The sequence below is a fragment of the Dermochelys coriacea genome, chromosome 8 (genome assembly GCF_009764565.3).
Source record: "Dermochelys coriacea isolate rDerCor1 chromosome 8, rDerCor1.pri.v4, whole genome shotgun sequence".
Taxonomy (NCBI): Eukaryota; Metazoa; Chordata; order Testudines; family Dermochelyidae; genus Dermochelys; species Dermochelys coriacea.
The window spans coordinates 30,976,376-30,999,147 of record NC_050075.1 but is presented as its reverse complement, the minus strand read 5'-3'; the positions used below and the strand labels follow the sequence as shown (position 1 = coordinate 30,999,147).

Below are 22,772 nucleotides of genomic sequence, written 5' to 3'. Positions count from 1 at the left end.
ACTGGTTACTGGATACTGACAAGTATGCCCCACCCACTGCTAAACATCAAAATTTTGTAGCTATTGCAAGAAGGACCAACTGTGAAGACTTCCGATATGCAGCTGAATGAAATAAGCAAAACAGGATGGCCGAACATACTACAAGAGCAACACAGCAGAAATCAATAGAGATAGGTACTGAGGCAATACAAGGCATAGTAACATCTTCGCATTCTAAACCGACTATTAATTACACAGCTCTCAAACATTCAATCACCTCCAAAAACGTACAAAAAGCAAGTCTTCTGTGCACTCATTGCTTAAAAAAAAAAAAAAAAGAGAGAGGGTCTTCCGAGGCCTGATATTTGACAGGAAGCATCAAATACACAGAGCTAGAGTGAGGACTTTGAGAAATGCAGGACTATCATGGAGGTTTTACTCAATTCGTCAGCATGAGACTCATTCTCTTTTCATCAGAAATATAAATAAATAATAAATAAAAGCAGAATTTCATCTTGCACTTGTAATAAAAAGGGTGTGCCCCATTTATACCAAAATAAAGTTGGGATGGGACTTTGCAAGTCATTTGAAACTTAAATGTTATGCTGCAATACAATTTGAAACATATACAACAAAGATCTACCCCACCACTCTCAACAAAAAGCATACAAGTCATAGTATATCTGGCAGAGGTAAATTGGACCCACTGAGCTTTGAAAGCAGCTTTGTTCAAACATGCCCCAATCCTGCTATTTCATTGACACAAACAGGCCCGTACGCTCATATGGAGCCTCTCTAATATGCATGGGATTCTGTCTGGTTATTATGCACATCAGACAGCAAGCCACAGCCCGTTACTAATTGTCTGTCTTAACTATTTCACAGAGCAGTGAATAGCCAGGATATGAAGCCAAAATGATTTCCCTGGCCGCTTTTTCTTAAGATGTAGTAGAAATTGGTCTCACTATGAAAAATTCCCCACAAATACTTCATTTCTTGTTTTGAATTGCATTAAGACGTATTAACCTACAACCCTGTGAACATAACGAGTAGGGGTCACAAAGGGGTGCTATTGACTTCTAGCACAGAAGACGTCAGGGCCTGTGCATATTAGCTGCTAGTTCACATGCTCCACTACAGAAAGGTTTGCAGATCTCCACACAAAGCACTCCTGTTGTGAACAGCTACACTCCTACTCTTGTAACTAAGCTACTAAATAAAAAAAAGTTAGAAGCAGCAATATTCTAGTGCTCAATTTAGTTGCCATCTTTAAAACAAAGGTTCAAGAGAGGGATTTTTGTAAGCGCTCACTGCCGATGTAACTCTGATCTGATAGTACACAATGACCATTTTACCACTGAGTGCAACAGAATTAGACCAACACTGAGCAGTTCTGAATATCCCACCCTAAATCTAAAACTGAGTAAAGTAGTTGTACATAATCTACATGCCCATTTACAACAGTGTGCAAGAAAACGCCATTTCATGCATTATTCATCACTGGTGCGCACAGTTGCCATGACTGCACACCATCATATGCAGGTTCTACATCAGCTTTTTTGTATATGCGATTTAGGCAAAGTCTGCATTACAGATGCATGTATATAAGAGTAAACAAATCTGTTTCTACACACACACACACACACACACACACACACACTTTTATTGCTTATCAGCTACAATTTGCAGTAGGATATACCTTTCAAAAAAACCTCTGGAATAAGTAACTTCCTCACTTACACAATACGAAAGAGTCCACTTCCCTCATTGAGCAACTGTTTTGAGAAGACCACAAATTTCACAGCAACTCAAGGGCTGAGTGTTTTAAAATTTATTCGGACAGATAACCACCCTTTGTGAAATTTTGTTTTATTTTGTTGTTCAGCATAATAGCATTATGCTGCACTACTTCCTGGGTTCTGCTAAAGGGCCTTGTACAGCAGACAGAATGCAAGACCCAAATATTAACATACCCTAGACTAAACTATTAATGAGGCAAGTCACTGTAAAAAAAGATGTGTTTGGGTTTTTGTTTTGTTTTTTTTAAAAAGCCTTGCTGTACACTCATAAATAGAAGCCAGGAAAGAGGGAGGAAAAACCTCAAGTAAACTAATTCCTTATCATATCTCAGTCACCACAATAATAAAAAAGAGGTTGGCACAGCCCAAAGAAACCTTCTACCTCTCTGCAGAGGGTTAATTGAAAGGAAATGGGGTGGGGGGGGGGTGAGAAAACAGATGTGTCTGAGGATTTTTCAAACCCCCCCCACACACCAATTTTTTTGAAAGGGTCCATTCTAGTCTTAACTAATGAGAGGAGGCTGAGGGAAGCATCTCTTGCAGGAGGCCAAATTCTCACTGATGTTTAGGACGCTACCTCAGCTTCCCCTGAGACAGGGCCTATCAGACATCTGATGCCCCAGTGCTTTGATGCCCTTTTGGGGAAAAAGAGAAGCACATTTAGACCTCCAAAGTCTGCCTAGAGAGGCCATCCAGGATCAATGCCTAGTGGAAACAATGCAAAGTTGTTCTTCAGCAGCTAGAAGGGCTGGGAGTGGGCAGAAGCAAATCTTGGCAAGGAAGGCAAGATAAGAAGGGCTGGCTACTTCCTCCAGCAGTAGTTCTGGGTGAAGTGGCAACAGAAGGAAAAATCTCCCATCCCATCTTAACCCAGAAGTTCAGCCATGTCAGGGCCCTAATTCTGACTGCACTTTTCGAAAATTTTGTTTTACATGGTAGAGTTTAAAGCCCAAAGTGGCCACCTTGTGTAGGACATCAATTGACTGTTGTAAAGTTAAAAGGATCTTGCTTTGGGGGAAAATGCTCCACTGGCTCTGGCAAACTTGTCATGTACCCAGTCACTTCTGAGGGATGCATTTCTTGCCCAGTGGGCCCATGACTAGCCCTTGCTCAACTCCATTTTAGAGCCATGAGATCTCTCTTTAAGATGGGAAGGAATGACATTGCTGCCCTCAAATCAAGACATGGGGCCCATACCAAGCACTAGTAGTGCATACACCAACATCCTTCCCCAAGACCCTGTTGCCCCGTACAACCAGAGCAGGGTTCAGCTCTGCCCATTAGAATTAGATGGGCTTGGATAGCATCAAACATCCATTCCAAGGAGGCATGTAGGGAGGCATAGACTGGAGCAGGCTTGTGGATCTACCATTAGAGCTAGTGGTTTTGGGGGTTTGGGTTTTTGGAGGGGGGGGGTCAAATAGTAAATTTGCTGCAAAATATATTTTTTTGGTGCACCAAAACTGTATGTTAATTTGGGCCTAATACAGTCAATAGTTTCATCTGAAAAAAAAAGTGTTTTGGGGTCGGGGAAGGCAATGTCAAATTGGTTTGTTTACACATTTGGAACGCGTTTGGTTTTTCATTTCAAATAAGAAAAAACAAAGAAATCACTTTCAGTTCAAAATAAACCAAGGCTATTTGGGTTTTGTTTGTTTCACTATATTTTAAACAACCACCCCCACCACCATTATTCACTCAGCTTTATCCATCACAAATGCCTCTCTCTCCCCACTGACTCCCCCAAACCACCATCCACAGTTACAGTGCCTGGTTCAAATTAAGCAGGCAGGGAAAGGACAATCAAGTAGAGCTGTGCTGAAAATGGTTTTCCCATCCTGAGAAAATGTTTCATTGCAAGAAGCTTTCTATTCTGCACTAAGAGAAAACTGAAACCCTGGAATTTGTGTGTGCAAAATAGAGACCTCCAGCCCCAGGATGGCCAATAGACCAGAGTTTAGGGCACTCACCTAGGATGTGGAAGATGCAGGCTGTAGTTCCTACCCTGCCAGACTTGAACCCGGGTCTCACACATCCCAGGTTAGTGCAATAACCATCAGGTTCACACTCTCTTCAATTTCCAACCCACTCAATAGTTAAGCTTTGCAGGTTCTAGGGGGGTTGTGAATCAGTACTTCTGTGCTTTTTTAAAAAGAGCCACCGTCCATTCTGCTAGTGAAAATATATGTGCCCCAGCTGCTAATCATGCACTCCCTTTGCCTCCCCCTTGTTTTCATGCCATACTTCAAGATGACCTTAAATCTTCCTCCACAGCCCCACCAATTTCCTTCAAATTCCTCATTAAAATCCACCTGTTTATTTTAGCTTTCCAAGATTGATCTTCTCCCCAGCATTGTCTGATGTCATTTTCATTCCTCAACATATTTCATTTGTGTTTTGTCTGCATTATACTCCAGCTGTAGAAGTTGGAACCTTGTGCTTCATGGGTTTGTGAAACAGCGTTCACATTTATGGCTTCTGGTAATAAGGCACACTCCTTACATAACTGAACAGCAGCCAAACAAAGCCTTCCCCCTCAATTGTATTTTGTGTGTCCTAAGATGTCATTCTAAACAAGGAAAAGAAAAAAAAATAAAAACCACTGAACTATAATAGCAATGCTTTCCAGTTCCTATTTAAGGCCAGCTTTAGGAAAAGGGGCAGAAACCTCTCACTATGGATGCATTAGTAGCTTGGTCCTGTGGACCTTGTGGATTTACAGCTTCTTCTAGTTTCAATGACAGCAGAACTAGACCCAATGTTACCTACTATAATCAGGATAGACTGGGAATTCTGAGTAGTAGAGCCACAAAGAGTTCACTTTCGCACAAGCCATGTTGTCACAAGATACTCTGGAGCAGTTTTGTTTATTAAATCTTTGCACTATAAAACACTGAATACTTCTCTTCCTTAACAGTCTATATGCAAGTGTAACCACCACAGCTGTGGTTTTGGGTGGGAGCCGGTCTCTTACCAACTACATAATGAAGAAATCAGGGGAGAACACTTACAGTAACTGTTGTTCTTAATGGTGTGTTGTGCACATGTATAGTTTCACTGCAGTTGTGTGCCCCCAAAGCACTAAGGTCAGATTCTTGCCAGCAGTATCATTAGGTGGCATGTGCACCCTTACTCTTCTCATACATTGAGTTTAAGCCATTAAATTGGCATGTCCACCACTTCAGTTTCATCTCCCTCCAGTGAAGTTATTGTCCAAAAGTACTGGAGCAGGTGGGAGGGTTGTGGAATGTATGAGCACACAACACATCTGAGAACAGTTACTGTAAGTAAATAACCCATTTCTCTCCTTCAAGTGATTGTGCACATATACATTCTGCTGCTGTAGCAATTCCATTACAGATCATAGGATTTTGAATTATCTGAACCGAGACAGCAATGCTGACTTGCCGAAGCTTGGCTGTTTGAGAAGCCTATGGTTATGTAAAAATGACGGCATTACTGCTTTACAGATATCTGTTATCAGAACATTTCTCAACAACACAGAGGAAGTGGACCGAGCCCTGGGGGGGGGGTAAGTTGGGTTTTTTTGCTGGTGGAGAGATTTTTTGCAAGATTGTAATCAAGTTTGATACTGTCAGAGATCCAGTGAGATATGTTGAACTGATTGGTGAGAGTGTCCATCTTTACAAAAAGGGAGGAGGAGGATCCGGGGAACTACAGGCCAGTCAGCCTTAACTCAGTCCCTGGAAAAATCATGGAGCAGGTCCTCAAGCAATCAATTCTGAAGCACTTAAAGAAGAGGAAAGTGACCAGAAACAGTCAGCATGGATTCACCAAGGGCAAGTCATGCCTGACTAACCTAATTGCCTTCTATGATGAGATAACTGCTCGGTGGATGAGGAGAAAGCAGTGGACATGTTATTCCTTGACATTAGCAAAGCTTTTGACATGGTCTCCCACAGCATTCTTGCCAGCAAGTTAAAGTATGGGCTGGATGAATGGACTATAAGGTGGAGAGAAAGCTGGCCGGATCGTCGGGCTCAATGTCTAGTTGGCAGCTGGTATCAAGCGGAGTGCCCCAAGGGTCGTCCTGGGGCCGATTTTGTTCAATATCTTCATTAATGATCTGGAGGATGGCGTGGACTGCACCCTCAGCAAGTTTTCAGATGACACTAAACTGGGAGGAGTGGTAAATACGCTGGACGGCAGGGGTAGGATACAGAGGGACCTAGACAAATTAGAGGATTGGGCCAAAAGAAATCTGATGAGGTTCAACAAGGACAAGTGCAGAGTCCTGCACTTAGGACGGAAGAATCCCATGCACTGCTACAGACTAGGGACCGAGCAGCTAGGCAGCAGTTCTGCAGAAAAGGGCCTGGGGTTACAGTGGACGAGAAGATGGATTCGAGTCAACAATGTGCCGTTGTTGACAAGAAGGCTAACAGCATTTTGGGCTGTATACATAGGGAAATTGCCCGCAGATCGAGGGATGTAATCGTTCCCCTCTATTCAACATCAGTGAGGCCTCCTCTGGAGTACTGTGTCTAGTTTTGGGCCTCACACTACAAGAAGAATGTGAAAAAATTGGAAAGCGTCCAGCGGAGGGCAACAAAAATGATTAGGGGACTGGAGCACATGACTTATGAGGAGAGGCTGAGGGAACTGGGATTGCTTAGTCTGCAGAAGAGAAGAATGGGGGGTTTGATAGCTGCTTTCAACTACCTGAAAGGGGGTTCCAAAGAGGATGGATCTAGACTGTTCTCAGTGGTACCAGATAACAGAACAAGGAGTAATGGTCTCAAGTTGCAGTGGGGGAGATTTAGGTTGGCTATTAGGAGAAACTTTTTCCACTAGGAGGGTGCTGAAGCACTGGAATGCGTTATCTAGGGAGGTGATGGAATCTTCTTCCTTTGAGGTTTTTAAGGTCAGGCTTGACAAAGCCCTGGCTGGGATGATTTAGTTGGGAATTGGTCCTACTTTGAGCACAGGGTTGGACTAGATGACCTCCTGAGGTCCCTTCCAATCCTGATATTCTATGATTCTATAATTGGTCCTTCGACTCTCTCTGCATGGGCTATAAAAGAGCCTGGGATACATACTGAACAACCATGCGATCAAGGTGCAACAGCAAAGTTCTGTGAACATCCAAGGTGTGAATCTTTCTTCATTTGGAAGCATGAAGTTTTGGGGAAAACCCTGGATGATGAATAGATTGGTTCTGATGAAAAGATGATACCCCATTTTCAATTAACTTGGGGTGTCATCTGAAAAGAACCTTGTCCTCATTCATAGGGGGAGAAATTTAAGGACTGTCAGTTAGCAGAACTTGTAGCTGATATGCTCTTCTTGCAGAAGTTATTGCCTCCAGAGCTACAATGGTGATGTCACTAGGGGGTTCAAAGAGGGCCCTCCATTTGCCTTTAAAAGACTAGGTTAAGATCCCATGATGGTACCTGATCAGATACTGGACAATAGACATGGACTGGTTTTTTCAGAAATCTGGATACCAGAGGGTGAGAGAAAACAGAAAACCCTTCTAACTGGCGGATGGACTGCAGATATGGAAGTCAGGTGAACTCTCAGAACCGAAAGGCCAGATGCCTTCAAATGCAATAAGTAACCCAGAAAATGACTAGTGTCCTGTTGCTGGGGGTGATAAATGCTGAGATTGTCCAGATGGACACACACTTCCATTTAACGGTCGATATGGCTCTCACAGAATCCTTCCTCTTGCTCACGAAGACATCTTGGACATCTCTAGAGCAGTTTTTCACAAGCATTTAACCAGAGCTTATCCATGCAGTGAGATGAAGAGACTGGAGGTTGCAGTGTGGAGACCAGCCCTAGTTCCAAGATAGCAGATCCCTGACTCCAAGTGAAGTTAGCTGGCCTGATTGAAAGCTGGTGTAGGCCTGTGAACCAGTACTATCTTGGCCAAACTGGTGCCACTAAGATTAACGTTGCTTTGTCTGTTTTCAGCTTCCTGAGTACCTTTGGGATGAGAGGGACTGGAGGAAATGCATATAGCAGATGATTTGCAATCTGTGTTCCTTAACCACTCAGGCTGGAGCAAAAGTTCTTGAAAATAGACTTGTTCACTACCAACTTGAACAACAAATTCAGAAAGGAGGATGTCCTTTCTGATTGACTGCTTGTGGTGGTCCACAAAATCCCAGCCAAGGGATTCTGCAGTGGCATTCCTCACTCCCAGAAGAGGGAACTATCTCAAGGAAACTTTTGTTCTTATGCATATGTTCCTAAAGTGATAGCCTCCTGATATAGAGGAGTCATTCTTGCACATATCCACACCCTCCTGCACAACTGTGGAGATAAAACATGGCAGTGGTGTTGTCTGTAAGGACTTGCACCAACTAGTTCCTGATGAAGGACATAAATGTTTCACAGGTCCAACAGATAGCATAGAACATCACGTCTATATGCAGAGACACCTCCTGGGTGACCAGAGCTTGTGCATGAACACCAGCCTTTGGTAGATACATCTGTAACCAGAGTTCTAGTTGGGTCCCATTTCTATCTCCAGAACCCTTTGCACATATTACAAGTGTCCAGCCACCAGTTCAGAGACTGAAATTCTCATTCAGGTACACAAATGACCAAAGGATGCCTAGTCAAATGAAAAAACAAAATGGAGCCAAGCCTGTTAACGGTGAAGGTGAAGCCTGGTATGCTGAATTACATATGTGCATGAGGCCATGTGACCCAGTGGTTGGGGACAGGAAAGCACCATCGTTACTAGGTTGGACTTCAGGTTTACAGACTTAGTGACTAACTAACTAAAGGCACCAGACTTGATGGGCCTGAAGGAGCCAGAGTCCATGGTGCATCCTCTGACAGAGCTGGTGAGTACTTATGTTTATGATACCTCAAACCAGTATTAGAGGACTTATTGGAAGTCTTCTGTGAAGGCTGAGATTTTGAACATTTGTCAGCATCAGAAAGCTTCAAAGGAGGCCAATAGCGAAGATTAAAAGCATTGTTTTTCACCTGACTTGTGCTTTGAGTTGCTGGTGGCCGGAGGAACATTCCTCATGGATTTAGAATTTGTCACCTCATGTTTGGGATCTGGTTTCAATGCAGGACACATTCCTCTTTCATCAAGTGAACTTCTAGACAGAAGTCAGTCTGCTTTTTAGTTCTATACATGCAAAGATTTTCAGAATACCCTGGCTAATCAAAGCAAACAGCCACAGAGAACTCCAACTTTCACTGAGAGGAGATGGCAGACAAGGAGAGCTGGGGGTACATATGCCACCTAGTGGTACTACTGGCAAAAGTTTTCAACTCAAGTGCATTGGGCACATACACACCTGCAATGAATGTATGCATACACTCAAAAGGAGAACCACAGCAAATGGCTACTCACTTCTCTTCTGAGAGTTTCAGGAGACATCTTACAGACTACCACTTGATCATCTCCACCAGTACAGCTAAACTCCTCCCCTCAACCCTCATGGCAGGCAGGGAAAGGCTCCAGTCACAGGACATTGCACAGCTAAAAATAGCAGTGTAGATGGAAGTCTCAGCTTGGGAAAGCAGAAAGCTGTGTGGGGTATTGACTCAGTTACATACCCACATCCTTGTAGCATCTCTCAACTCTACTTGCTTAACTCATGCCTCACCATCTACCCTGCTACTTTAAACCAGTACTAGTGGAGCTATCCTGAGTGCATACTCAACATGCCACTGAAAGAAGCATGCAGTGTAGATGAAGCCTAAGTAAGCAAATAGAGCCCCTTCTCTCAATGGATTCTAGGACAGAGCATATCCAATCTAAAGTTTTACAGTTAACACTTATTTTACCCAATAGAAGCCAAAGGCATTAAAAGGTTTTAAATATCTAATAGGGTACAGTCATGTGAAATATTCATCTTAAAACAACCTTGCAGTCCTTGGGATTGCCACCAAAATTCCACTCAGACCACATTCATCAAAATGTTTTACTAAGTGTGGCAAGATGGCCAATTTTTGTCTGGTGTTTCCTGCGCTTTTCTTGGCGGGGAGCTAAGATGCTACCCTTTACCCCTGCTCTTGGGTGCTGAGGGCCCCGCTACTAGCCCGGGAAGGTGGTAGAGGAGGGAAGCGGGGGAGGAGGTCTAGGTTTGCTCCTCGCTCTGAGTCCCAGCCCCTCTCAACCCCTGTGGGTTTCTTACCCTCATGCCCCTTAGGTGGGGTTACCCTTGGTCCTTAGATGCTGGGGGGGAGGGAAGTCTCCCTTACTCCAGTTCTCAGGTTTTCCAAATCTCTCAACAACACACCTCCAAGCTCCAGTCCTTCCTCCTCCTCCGCCTGCCTGACACAGGCAAGGTTTTATTAGGTTCCTAACAGGGCCTTAATTGACTGCAGGTGCTCCAATTAACCTGCAGCCACCTTCCCTAGTTTACAGGGAACCAAGCCTTAATTAGCCTTGAGCTTATATATCTAGCACTCTCCCACTGCTCCCTGGCCCTCCTGTTTCATATAAGATAAATACACCTTTCAGGCAAGTCTGAACTTAGCTTTAAGCTCAAGTGAGGTGGATTTGCTTAGCTTCAGGGTCAAACCAAATAATTCTCAGTTTTGCATAGTGAAAATATGACATCTCAATGGCTTTGACAGTTTCATGGAGCAGAACTCAGGAAGGCTATGAATGTGTGGGTCAAAACAAAAATATTTGGCTTGACTCCAGCATAGCCTGAACAGGAACCTTATGTAGCTATAGCATAAGCAATGCATTTATCACAAGTTTGCTGCAAGTTCCAGTATTATTTTATTCCTTTTTGCCTCTTCCCATCTTAGTTCTGTCTTACTTCTACCCCTTTATCAGGTAGACTCCACATACACCAATAATTTGATGAGCAGCATATTCAATGTTAATGATGCGCCATTAGTTTTAAATTTTGGTCAGCATTATTTAATGCATCCTAATAATCAGTGTTTGGCACTTGAGGTAAATGGAGTGAGATGTATTGATTTCTGAAGTGTTTCTTGTAAGGCAGCTCTGACATACAAGAAGAGTGAAATATTACATATTAAAGAAGTTCTTTGTGTTAAGTGAGAGTTTTAAAACATTCAGCATCTTAAATATTGCATATATTTACCAAATAAGACTAAGCTCAAACACATACAACCCATGTAATTCTTCCATCAGATAATCATAGTGCACATAAGAGGGGCTGACAACAACCTCAACTCTTTATCCACCTGGATTCCTTCATCCTTAATGTTTTGCATGGAAACCACATGCACTAACATTTCTGACAACAGACGTCCAAGGATGAATATACTCTGACCCAAAGAAGGCAAATTTAGACTAACCAAGTGCAGCATGGCCTATCCTGGTTTTGAAACTCTTACAATATTAAATGTTGTTTTTGTAGTTGTAGTACATTATGTGCTTCTTGGTAGAACAGATAGATCCAGATGTAAAGCAATTTCTATGATCATCTTAACATCTGTTTAGATCTCATCAGTATACTCATAGGTTCAAAGGAAGTAGGGGAAGGGAAAATAAGTTGAATACCCCCTTTCCTTTACCATCAATTAGATGAAAAACCTGAAGTTGAAATTCACTAAATCCTTTCATGCTAAGCAGGCTTTCCGCCCACCCCCCACACACATAGGTGATAAACTGGCTTCATAATCATGTGGTAGGCTTCAGGTGACTTTCATTAGTATATCCTATTTATTGAAACCAATAAAATAAAGACAACAGTTCAATGAGAGCGACTGATGCTTTATTGCAAGTTGAATGGTCAACTGAAATAAGCAGATAGGAAACAGCTTAATTTAATTTGGAGATTTAAAAAGTATTTATTAATGAAATAATTAGCCCCGTTTTCCCAGGAATATCTTAATGTAATACTGGCTGATGGTGGAAAGCACATGAGGTAATGTGATATAAATGTAAGTTTTCAATGCAAGTAATTAAAAAGAGATGCTATATTTTGAACGCAAGTGACTTACCTTCACAGGACTCCAATATATGGACCACATCACCAATCTGCAGGGGTAACTGAGATTCTCCTGCACCTTTAAAGTTGTATATGGCTGCAAAGTTAAAGGACAAAGTATTCAATGATTCAAATAGAGCGAGTCATACTTTTCAATTAAATAGAAAAGTAAGCTATGTATGATGTTAAGGTTTTGGCTCAACGATGAATAGATTAGGGAGAACAAGACAAGTTATAAATTATATGATGGGCTATGATTTCAGCAAACAAGTTTCTTCTTTTCTTATCTAACGTAAACACTACCTGAAAAAAAGGCAAAAAGAAGCCATGCATTGCTGGTAGTCAAAAGAGGATTGTGTATACATTTTCAAAAGATCATCATCAATCAAAATTTAAAGATAATGTTGTCGGTAATACTTTGGTGGTTACTGCCCAAATTCAGCCAAGCATTTAAGAACATGCTTAACTTTAATTACGTGCTTTAGTGTTTCCTGAATCAGGGCTTGTATTTTTCCCTTACATGTAGCTGTCAAAGCAAAACATGCAATGTATTGAAAGGTTTAGGTCAGGGTTTTATCCAGAGTTTACTTTGCATATGCATTAGGGTTCCTACTCTGATCCCAACATTCACTCTAAATATATGCACACATTGAACACTTATGCATGCATAAGTCTAAATAGCTATTATATATGCACAATAGAAGTTCATGTCCAACAATGGAAAAAACTGCACGCAGACTTGGATTTTATTAACTCTGCCAACTAAAAATGTTCCTAAGGTAAAGAGTTCAATCTTAAAGCAAAATCATGGTTAATACAGAGAAAGCAGAAAAAGTCTAGTTGTACTGTTTTTAGGACATTTGAATTTGCCACAAAAATACTAGATACTAACAATCTTGCTAACCGAAAGCAGGTAATTCAAATGCAGTTTCAAAGCACAGAAAAGAAGATGAGAAGTGGAACAGGTTTCAAGAACATTGTAATAGGCTTTTTCAAACAGTTGTTCATTATCTTTGAGGCCTACAGGATGTGGGCTGGCAGGGTAAGTGTTAGGCTTTTTGTGTATGCAGTCTCCGTGGGCTGAACCATAGAGGCACATGCTACATACCGAGAATGCGGCTCATTAATAAACATCCCACAGAGATCCTATATTAAATGTTCATAGGGCTGAAATCTTTGAAGTTACTTTTGATACAATAATGCAGGTATCTATTGCAGAGTCTCTCATCTACACTGAAGTACACATTACTCAGTGGTCATTGTTTTAGTTCCATTCTCTTCTCCTCCCAGAACATCCCTATTCTCCTCCTCCCTCTCCCCCAAAAAACCCACAGAGTGCATCAAACCCACAAATTTGCAGTGTCTTTGGTTGAAATGAGCATGGTCCAGAGGCACAGCTTCTCTTCAGCACATGTAAGTGCCTTTCTGTCCCATTTTGCTCCCCTTTGCACTCATGCAGCAGAAAAGCACCTGTGGCCTACTGTTACAGGACCATCAGTTCAAGTAAATAAGCTGTATCTTTAATATATATTGCTGAGATCAACTTTGCCCCTGATAAGGCCATCAAGTTTCAATCGTGTAGCTGACCACAGAATACAGTCCATCATATTCCTTTGAAAAAGAAATTCCATTTTATTCTTTTAAAAGTTCTTATCTCCTGTAGTACAAATTCTTCCTTTCATTTGGCCTTCTGTTCTAATATTTTCTTGATTTCCTTGCTCATGTTTTCATCGCCTAGTGCAACAGTCCTCAAACTGTGGGTCAGGACCCCAAAGTGGGTCATGACCCTGTTTTAATGGGGTCGCCAGGACTGGCATTAGACTTGCTTGGGCCCAGGCCAAAGCCCAAGCACACCACCTGGGGATGAACCCGAACCCTGAGGGTCCCAGCCCTGGGTGGCAGGGCTCAGGTTACAGGTCCCCCTACCTGTGACTGAAGCCCTAGGGCTAGGACTTCAGCCCCCCGCCCAGGCCAATGGGACTCAGGCTTTAGCTCCCCCATGCTCTCCTGGGATAGTGTAGCAATTTTTGTTGTCAGAAGGGGGTTGCAGTGCAATGAAGTGTGATAAACCCTGGGATAGTGCTAATGGGTTGCTTTCAGTATGGTGCACCCAATAAATTACTCTTTGAAAAAACTTTCCATTCCTCTCAGTGTCCCCTTCCATCACCTGAAACACTTCTCTCCCTAAAAGCTTATCCCATAGTCCTACCATATTCTTTCAAGATCTGTGTGACTTGCCACATTACCTTACTCTTAAAGTTAAAGGCATTTTTGCTGACTTTTGATTTATCTAGTGTCATTGATTTGTAAGTGGTATTCCCCTATATTTCCAGCTAAAAATGAAACTGAATTTCCTTCCCCAAATGGCTTAAGACTGACTACTTTCTCTTAGAATGATTTATAGTATTGTGTATTTAATACTATGTTATTTAACATTTGTTTGAAGTGATACAATATTTTGTAAGCAAAACATGTGTTCGTTATATTTCTAAGCTTTATGTAGACAGAGTTCATCATACTATAAAAGGGTATACTTGTCCTATAGCACCCCTCCTGGCCAACTGCAGTGTCCTGCCAGAGTTTCCTTCTCTCAGGGCCCCATAAGAACTCCATACACTGAAAAGGTAAAGACAGAATTCTCCTGTTTGGGTTGTAATCTATTAAATCCAAATAAACTTGATATAAAAAAGTCTCCCTGGTCTGTAGTCTCTCCCCTCAGGTTCAGGGCTTTTACTGACCTCCTTCTGGGCTCTCAGTAGTTCCAGCAGCTTACCTTAGGAACCTTTCCTGCAGCTCTCCATGTAGTTCTTTCCCTTACCTTCCTAGGCTGAGGGAGGATAACAGATTGTCCTTTCCCCTGCCCGTCTCCCTCCATCCTGATGGAAGGCACAGACTATATATAGCCTTCTTCCCAGTGCTTTTTCCAGTTGGCTGGGAGAGGGGCCTTGCCTTATCAGCCCTACAAGGCCCCTGGCCCTAAAGAAATAGCCTGGATTTTCACTTCCCTACAGGACAAGTACACCCTTTTATAGTATGATGAACGCTGTCTACTTAAAGTTTTCATTGTTCCCCAGTGCCATCTTCCTTCTCCCAACTCCTAGCTCTCCCTTCTTCTAGGTCTTCACCCACCCTAAAAAGTCCCAGGGGTTAAAGGAACATACCATGGAACAGGTGTCACCTAACCACTAGACCTTACTACCTGTAAGTGGGCAGTCAGTGTTGCACATACATTTTGGGTGGTGGTGATGGGAAGTTTATAAGTCATTTTCACTAGCCACTCTGTAAACATACTAAGTATATCATGGCAAGAAAAAAAAAAAAGAGTACAGGAGTATAAAAATCCATCATGCCCACCTTACACAAGCAATACAACTTAAGTGTCTATAACAAGCTTAGTAACAACTCCAGAACTAAGAACTACTAAAGATTTGCTACGACTGCTCGAATCCCACTACCGCCACCATGCAAGCTTTCGTTAGGAGTATCTGAGCAAAGCAATATAATTCAGTGTGCACTGAAGTGGCCTGTGACGATGCATGTCATTTTGTCTTATGTTTTATTTTACTGTAACCATTTTATGGAGGTGATAAAGCAATTTGTCTTTCAAGGAGAACTATTGTCTCTCATGTGGCTTTTCTGCATGTCTGTAATTAAACATAAAACTTGAAAGCAATTAGAATCATAGAATCAGGACTGGAAGAGACCTTGAGAGGTCATCTAGTCCAGTCCCCTGCACTCATGGCAGGACCAAGTATTATCTAAACCATCCCTGGCAAGTGTTTGTCTAACCTGCTCTTAATCTCCAGTGATGGAGATTCCACAACCTCCCTAGGCAATTTTTTTCTAATGCTTAACCACCCCGACAGTTAGGAAGTTTTTCCCCAATATCCAACCTAAACCTCCCTTGCTGCAATTTAAGCCCATTGCTTCTTGTCATATCCTCCCTCCTCCTTGTAAAAACCTTTTACGTACTTAAAAACTCTTATGTCTCCTCTCAGTCTTCTCTTTTCCAGACAAAACAAACCCAATTTTTTCAATCTTCCTTCATAGGTCATATTTTCTAGACCTTTAATAATTTTTGTTGCTCTTCTCTGGGACTTCCTCTAATTTATCCACATCTTTCTTGAAATGTGGCACCCAGAACTGGAGACAATACTCCAGTTGAGGCCTAATCAGCACAGAGTAGAGCGGAAGAATTACTTCTCATGTCTTGTTTACAACACTCCTCCCAATACATCCCAGAAAGGATGTTTGCTTTTTTTGGCAACAGTCTTACACTGTTGACTCACATTTAGCTTGTGGTCCACTATGACCCCTTTCTGCAGTGCTCCTTCCTAGGCATCCATTTCCCATTTAGTCTGTGTGCAACTGATTGTTCCTTCCTAAATGGAATACTTTGCATTTGTCCTTATTAAATTTCATCCTTTTTACTTCAGACCGTTTTTACAGATCATTATGAATTATAAACCTATCCTCCAAAGCACTTGCAACCTCTCCCAGCTTGGTATCATCTGCAAACTTTAAAAGTTTACTCTCTATACCATTATCTAAATCATTGATGAAAAATATTGAACAGAACCGGACCCAGAAATGATCCCTGCGGGACCCCACTCATGCCCTTCCAGAAAGGCTGTGAACCACTGATAACTCTCTGGGAATGCATAATGACAGGTTTCAGAGTAGCAGCTCTAAGGTGCCACAAGTACTCCTTTTCTCTCTGGGAATGGTCTTCCAACCAGTTTTGCACCCATCTTACAGTAGCTCCATCTAGGTTGTATTTCCTTAAATTTGTTTATGAGAAGGTTATGAAAGATAGTGTCAAAAGCTTTACTAAAGTCAAGGTATACCACATCTACCACTTCTCCCCTATCCACAAGGCTTGTTACCCTGTCAAAGAAAGTTATCAGGTTGGTTTGACAAGATTAGTTCTTGACAAATCCACGCTGACTGTTACTTATCACCTTGTTATCTTCTAGATGTTTGCAAATTGATTGCTTAATTAATTATTTGCTCCATTATCTCTCCAGGTACAGAAGTTAAGCTGACTGGTCTGTAATTCCCCAAATTGTCCTTATTTCCCTTTATATAGATGGGTACTATGTGTGCCCTTTTCTAGTCTTCTGGAATCTCTCCCACCTTCCATGACTTTTAGAAAATAATCGCTAATGACTCAGATATCTCCTCAGTCAGCTCCTTGAGTATTCTAGGATGCATTTCATCAGGCCCTGGTGACCTGAAGACATCTAACTTGTCCAAGTAATTTTTAACTTGTTTTTTCTCTCTAGTTTAGCCTCTGATGCTAGCTCATTTTCATTAAGCATCTCTGCCATTTCCACATTTTCTGTTATTGTTTCCCTCCCCTCATTAAGTAACAGGCCTGCCCTTTCCTTGGTCTTCCTCTTTCTCCTAATGTATTTGTAGAATGTTTTCTTGTTACCCTTTATATCTCCAGCTATTTTGATCGTGTTTTGTGCCTTGGCCTTTCTAATTTTGTCCCTACATACTTGTTATTTGTTTATATTCATCGTTTGTAATTTGACCTCTTATCCACTTCTTGTAGGACTTTTTTTCCCGTTTTTAGATCATCGAAGATCTCCTGGTTAAGCCAGAGTGGTCTCTTGCCCTACTTCCTATCTCTCTTATGCAGTGGGATAGTTTGCTCTTGTTCCCTTAATAATGTCTCTTTGAAAAACTGCCAATTGTTTTTCCCCTTAGACTTGCTTCCGATGGGATCTTACCTACCAACTCCCTGAGTTTGCCAACGTCTGCCTTCTTGAAATCTATTGTCTTTATTTTGCTGTTCTCCCTCCTACCATTCCTTAGAATCATGAACTCTACTACTTCATGTTTCAGAGTAGCAGCCGTGTTAGTCTGTATTCACAAAAAGAAAAAGGAGTACTTGTGGCACCTTAGAGACTAACAAATTTATTTGAGCATAAGCTTTCGTGAGCTACAGCTCACTTCATCGGATGCACGAAAGCTTATGCTCAAATAAATTTGTTAGTCTCTAAGGTGCCACAAGTACTCCTTTTCTTTTTACTATTTCATGATCATTTTCACCCAAGCTGCCTTCCTTTTATTAGGCTTTTATATAGCTGCTACTAAAGACATTTCTCTTATGATTGCCATGTTTCCATCAGAATACAAATTGTACATGTTGAACCTGAAATAACTTTTACCTGAAATTTAAGACTCCATACATTTCAGTCACACACACATTTCATGGATTTGCATAGATCAGGGTCCTTTTGTTGCCCTCATAGCTCACTGTTACCTGGATATAAATTTCATCCACCTTCCCTATGCCTTTCAGGTATTACAATATCAACATAAAGAACAAACAATTTTATATTGTATGGGTCAAACAAGAAAATTAAACCATATTACATCAAGTGAAAAACATCACTGACTGTTCAGATTAATTGCTTCTATGTAAATACTTAGAAATTGTCATTCAATCACTTCCACCTTCCTTATAAAACTTGTCTCAATTTCCATTATTCTCTCCCTTAGTTATTTCTTCTGCTCAAAGGGAAATTTATTTTGTTTGTCAACATTCAATTCCATTTATCATGTCAGCTCAGTTATGTAGCAATTCCAAAGCCTATAGAATTTTGCTTGCTGTATGTGCCCCAGAAAGTTGATTATACATATCTAGGATCGTGATCCTGCTCTGATATGGGATGTGTTGTTCATCCATCACATCCACTGTATACCATATAAAGCCATGAGAAGTGAAGATAGAAGGCAGACGGCAGGAGCAGAATTAGGGTGTAGATAAAAGAACTATGAGTACAGCTTGAAAGTGAACCAGCTGAAGACTTTCCATAACTACTATTGTGTTGATGGGAGGCCCTTGTCCTGACAATGTATTCCACTGCCTAGAGTGGATTAAAAAAAGTTGAAGAAAAAAATCAAATTATATGCTTAAACCCACCCAGTCCAAAAGTGGAAGGAAACTCACATGAAGACAGAAGCTGTGCACTTCCGAATGGACCCCTGAAAACAGAATTTTTAATACTGGGCACAAATGCCTATAAACTCTTCAGGGCAGGAAACTGGTCTCACTCTAACCAAGGTTTAATTTTAAATAATGGGTTACTAAAGTTATGCTCCTATTAGGAGTGATTTTCTATAGAAACTTCAAAACAGTTTTTAGTAAATACTATATTATGACAAAAACATCACAACACTTAAAATAATCACACACTTGATCAAATTTGAGGATTTTTCCCACCCCAATAGTGTCCCTATGGGCCAAAATTAAGGATATTATTTAGTCATGGGTATTTATAGTATAAGTCTTGGACAGGTGACGGGGCAATACACACAAAAATTCAGGGGCCCGTGACTAAATCTTAAGGGGATTGCTGCTGGGGGACTGCTGGGGCCTCTGCTGGGGGGGATCTAGAGGGGCCACTTCTGGGGGGGGCAGTTGCCCTAAAGGGCTGCTGATGGGGCGGCAGAGCCAGCATCCACACCAGCCCCTGGGAACCGGACGAGCAGCAGCTGGTGCAGCTGGCCCTTGGACCACTCCAGCAGCAGTCACTGTGGCTGGCTGCGGGGCTGCTGGAGTGGCCGTCTGCAGAGTTGCTCCAGCAGCTGCTGGTGTGGCTGTCCCTGAGGCCATCTGAGCAGCTTGCCCCAGAGCCCGCTGCTTGGGCAGCCCTGGGGTCAGCCATACTGTCTCTCCACCTCCCCACACAGAAGTCACCAAGGTCGCGGAAAGTCACAGAATCCGTGACTTGCGTGACAAACACAGAGCCCTAGCCAAGATTAATTTAGCTTTCACCTTTCACTTGAAATATGCATTCCTCCACTACTGGTTGCCTTGTATTAAATGAAAGCCAAAACATTATAGATACCAACAATCATCAATTCATGTTGTGAACTGGTTTTGCCTTCTGTTAATTGCTTCCTTTAACACCAGTTATGTTGAAAAGGCACAGTAACTGACAGAGGAAGTGGCTTGGTTTGCAGGCTAAACATTTTCTAAATGAGTAAGTGGAAACTTACAGACAAAGCAGATTTCTTGGTTGAATTTTGATTGCTTACTTGGATGCGTTTATAAAAACTTTGTATTCTTAATATAGGGCTGTTTAAAGCCCAAATACACATAAATATATAATCTATTACATAGTATAAATTATCTGCAGACCACATATATTTGAAAAAAATACCAGCAAAACCACTGACTGCATCCCTGATCATCCTGGCTTATAACCATTGAGGGACCTATCCTTCATGAACTTATCTAGTTCTTTTTCCAATGCCATTAGAGTTTTGACCTTCACAATATCTGCCAATGAGTTCCACAGGTTGACCGTGTGTTCTGTGAAGTAGTACTTTCTTACGTTTGTTTTAAATTTGCTACCTATTAATTTCATTGAGTGAACCATGGTTCTTGTGTTACGTGAAAGAATAACACTTCCTTATCCACTGTCTCCACACCATTCATGATTTTATAGACATCTATCACATCCCCTTTAGTCTTTTTTCCAAGCTGAATAGTCCCAGTCTTTGTAATCTCACCTCAAATGGAAGCAGTTCCATTCCTCTAATCATTTTTGTCGCTCTTCTCTGTACCTTTTCCAATTCTAACGTATCATTTTTTGAGATGGGATGACCAGATCTGCATGCAGTATTCAAGGTGTGGGCATACCATGAATTTGCACAGTGGCATTACGATATTATCTGTTTTATTATCTATTCCTTTCCTAACAGTTCCTAACATTCCATTAGCTTTTTTGACTGCCATAGCATATTGAACAGATTCTTTCAGAGAACAACCCATGATTACTCCAAGATTTTTCTTGAGTGATAAACATCTAATTTAGACTCCATCATTTTGTATGCATAGTTGGGATTATGTTTTCCAATGTGCATTAATTTGCATTTAACAACATTGAATTTCATCTGATATTTCTTACCCATTCACCAACATTTGTGAGATCCCTTTGTAACTCTTCATAATCTGCTTTAGACTTAACTACCTTGACTAATTTTGTAACATCTGCAAACTTGGCCACCTCACCGTTTACCCCCTTTTCCAGATCAATTATGAATATGTTGAACAGCACTGTACCAATACAGATTCCTGGGGAACCCTGCTGTTTACCTCTCCCCACTGTGAAAACTGACCATTTATTCCTACCCTTTGTTTCCTGTCCTTTAACGAGTCTCTGATCCACGAGAGGACCTTCCCTCTTATTCCATGACTGCTTACTTAGCTTTTCACAAGGCTCTTAAGCAATCTGAATCACCCTTGTCCACATGTTTGTTGACCCGCTCAAAGAATTCTGATTGGTAAGGCTAGATTTCCCTTTACAGAAGCCATGTTGATTCTTCCCCAACAAATTATATTCATCTATGTGTCTGATAATTCTGTTCTTTACTATAGTTTCAACCAATTTCCCTGGTATTGAAGTTAGGCTCACTGGCCTATAATTGCCAGGATCCCCTCTGGAGCCTTTTTTAAAAATTGGTGTCACATTAGCTACCCTCCAGTCATATGGTACTGAGGCTGATTTAAATTATAGGTTACGTACCAGAGTTAGTAGTTCTGCAATTTCACCCAAGAGTTCTGAAGGAATTCAGATGACTATCATATGCTCCTAGTGACTTATTACTGTTTAATTTATCAATTTGTTCCAAAATCTCCTCTATTGATACCTCATTCTGGGGCAGTTCCTCAGATGTGTCACCTAAAAAGAATGGCGCAAGGGTAGGAATCTCCCTCACATCCTCTGCAGTGAAGACCAAAACAAAGAATGCATTTAGCTGCTCCGTGATGGTCTCATCTTCCTTGAGTGCTCCTTTAGCACCTCCATCATCCAGTGGTCTCACTGATGGTTTGGCAGGCTTCCTGTTTCCGCTGTACTTAAAAACTAACAGCAAAAATATAGAGTCTTTTGCTAGTTACTCTTCAAATCCTTTTTTTGGCCTCCCTTATTATTCTTGTACACTTGATTTGCCAGAGTTTATACTCCTATTTTGCTCAATAGTATTTAATGTCCCATTTATAAGGGGTGCCTTTTTGTCACTAACTGTTTCTTTTACCTTGTTTAGCCAGGGTGGCTCTTTTTTTTTTTGGTTCTCTGTGTTTTTTAATTTGGGGAATACATTTGAGCTTCTATTATGGTGATTTTTAACTTTCCATGCAGCTTGCAGGTATTTCACTTTTGTGACTATTTTTGCTTTTAATTTCCATTTAGCTAGCTCTCTCATTTTTGTGTAGTTCCCTTTTCTGAAGTTAAATGCTACTGTGATGATCTCCGTTGGTGTGTCTGCACCACCATGACCACCACATACACATGAATGTTAGATTTAATTCTATTATGATCATTATTACCAAGCAGTTCGGCTATAGGCACCTCTTGGAGCAGATCCTCTGGACTAAATCAAGAATTACCTCTCCCCTTGTGATTTCCAGGATTAGCTGCTCCAACAAGCAGTTGTTTATGTCTAGAAACTTTCTCTTGCATCCTGTCCTGAGGTGATATATGTCCACTCAATATGGGGATAGAAAACTCAATGAGGAATTTCAACTATTTTTATAGCCTCTCTAGTCTCCCAGTGCATTTCACAATCAGCATCACCATCCTGATCAGGTGGTTGGTAATATATTCTACTGCTATATTCTATGCTTTAATAATAAAAAATTCTATCCATAGAGAGCCTATGGTACATTTTGATTCATTTAAGATTTTTACCATACTGGACTGGTTTCTTGCACATATAATCCCATTCCCCCACCGGCATGACCTATTCTGTCATATATTGTACCCTGTTATTATCATGTCCATTGATTATCGTCATTCCACCAAGTTTCTATGATGCCTACTATATCAGTATCCTCATTTAATACCAGGCACTCAAGTTCATCCATCTTAGTATTTCAACTTCTTGCATTCATATACAAGCTCTTATAAAAATTTGTCACTGATTAGCTGTCTACCGTTATGTGATGTAACTGAATAGGATTTTTTCATTTGACTGTCTTCAGTTCCTACCTGATCTTTATCAACTTTTATCCTCTCCGCCTTACTAGGACATGGAGAATCCTGATCAACAGATCCTCTCC

General features: G+C 41.3%; 1 protein-coding gene across 3 annotated transcripts in view; it reads right to left on the bottom strand.

The window, feature by feature from the left end:
- The window catches only part of DOCK2 (dedicator of cytokinesis 2), a 493,769-nt gene that overhangs the window by 446,881 nt on the left and 24,116 nt on the right, over positions 1–22,772 (bottom strand). For all 3 annotated transcript variants that reach the window (XM_038413725.2, XM_043491018.1, XM_043491017.1), the window contains exon 2: positions 11,703–11,786. In XM_038413725.2, coding sequence (XP_038269653.1) covers positions 11,703–11,786 — 84 coding nt within the window. The remainder of the gene's footprint in view (positions 1–11,702; positions 11,787–22,772) is intronic.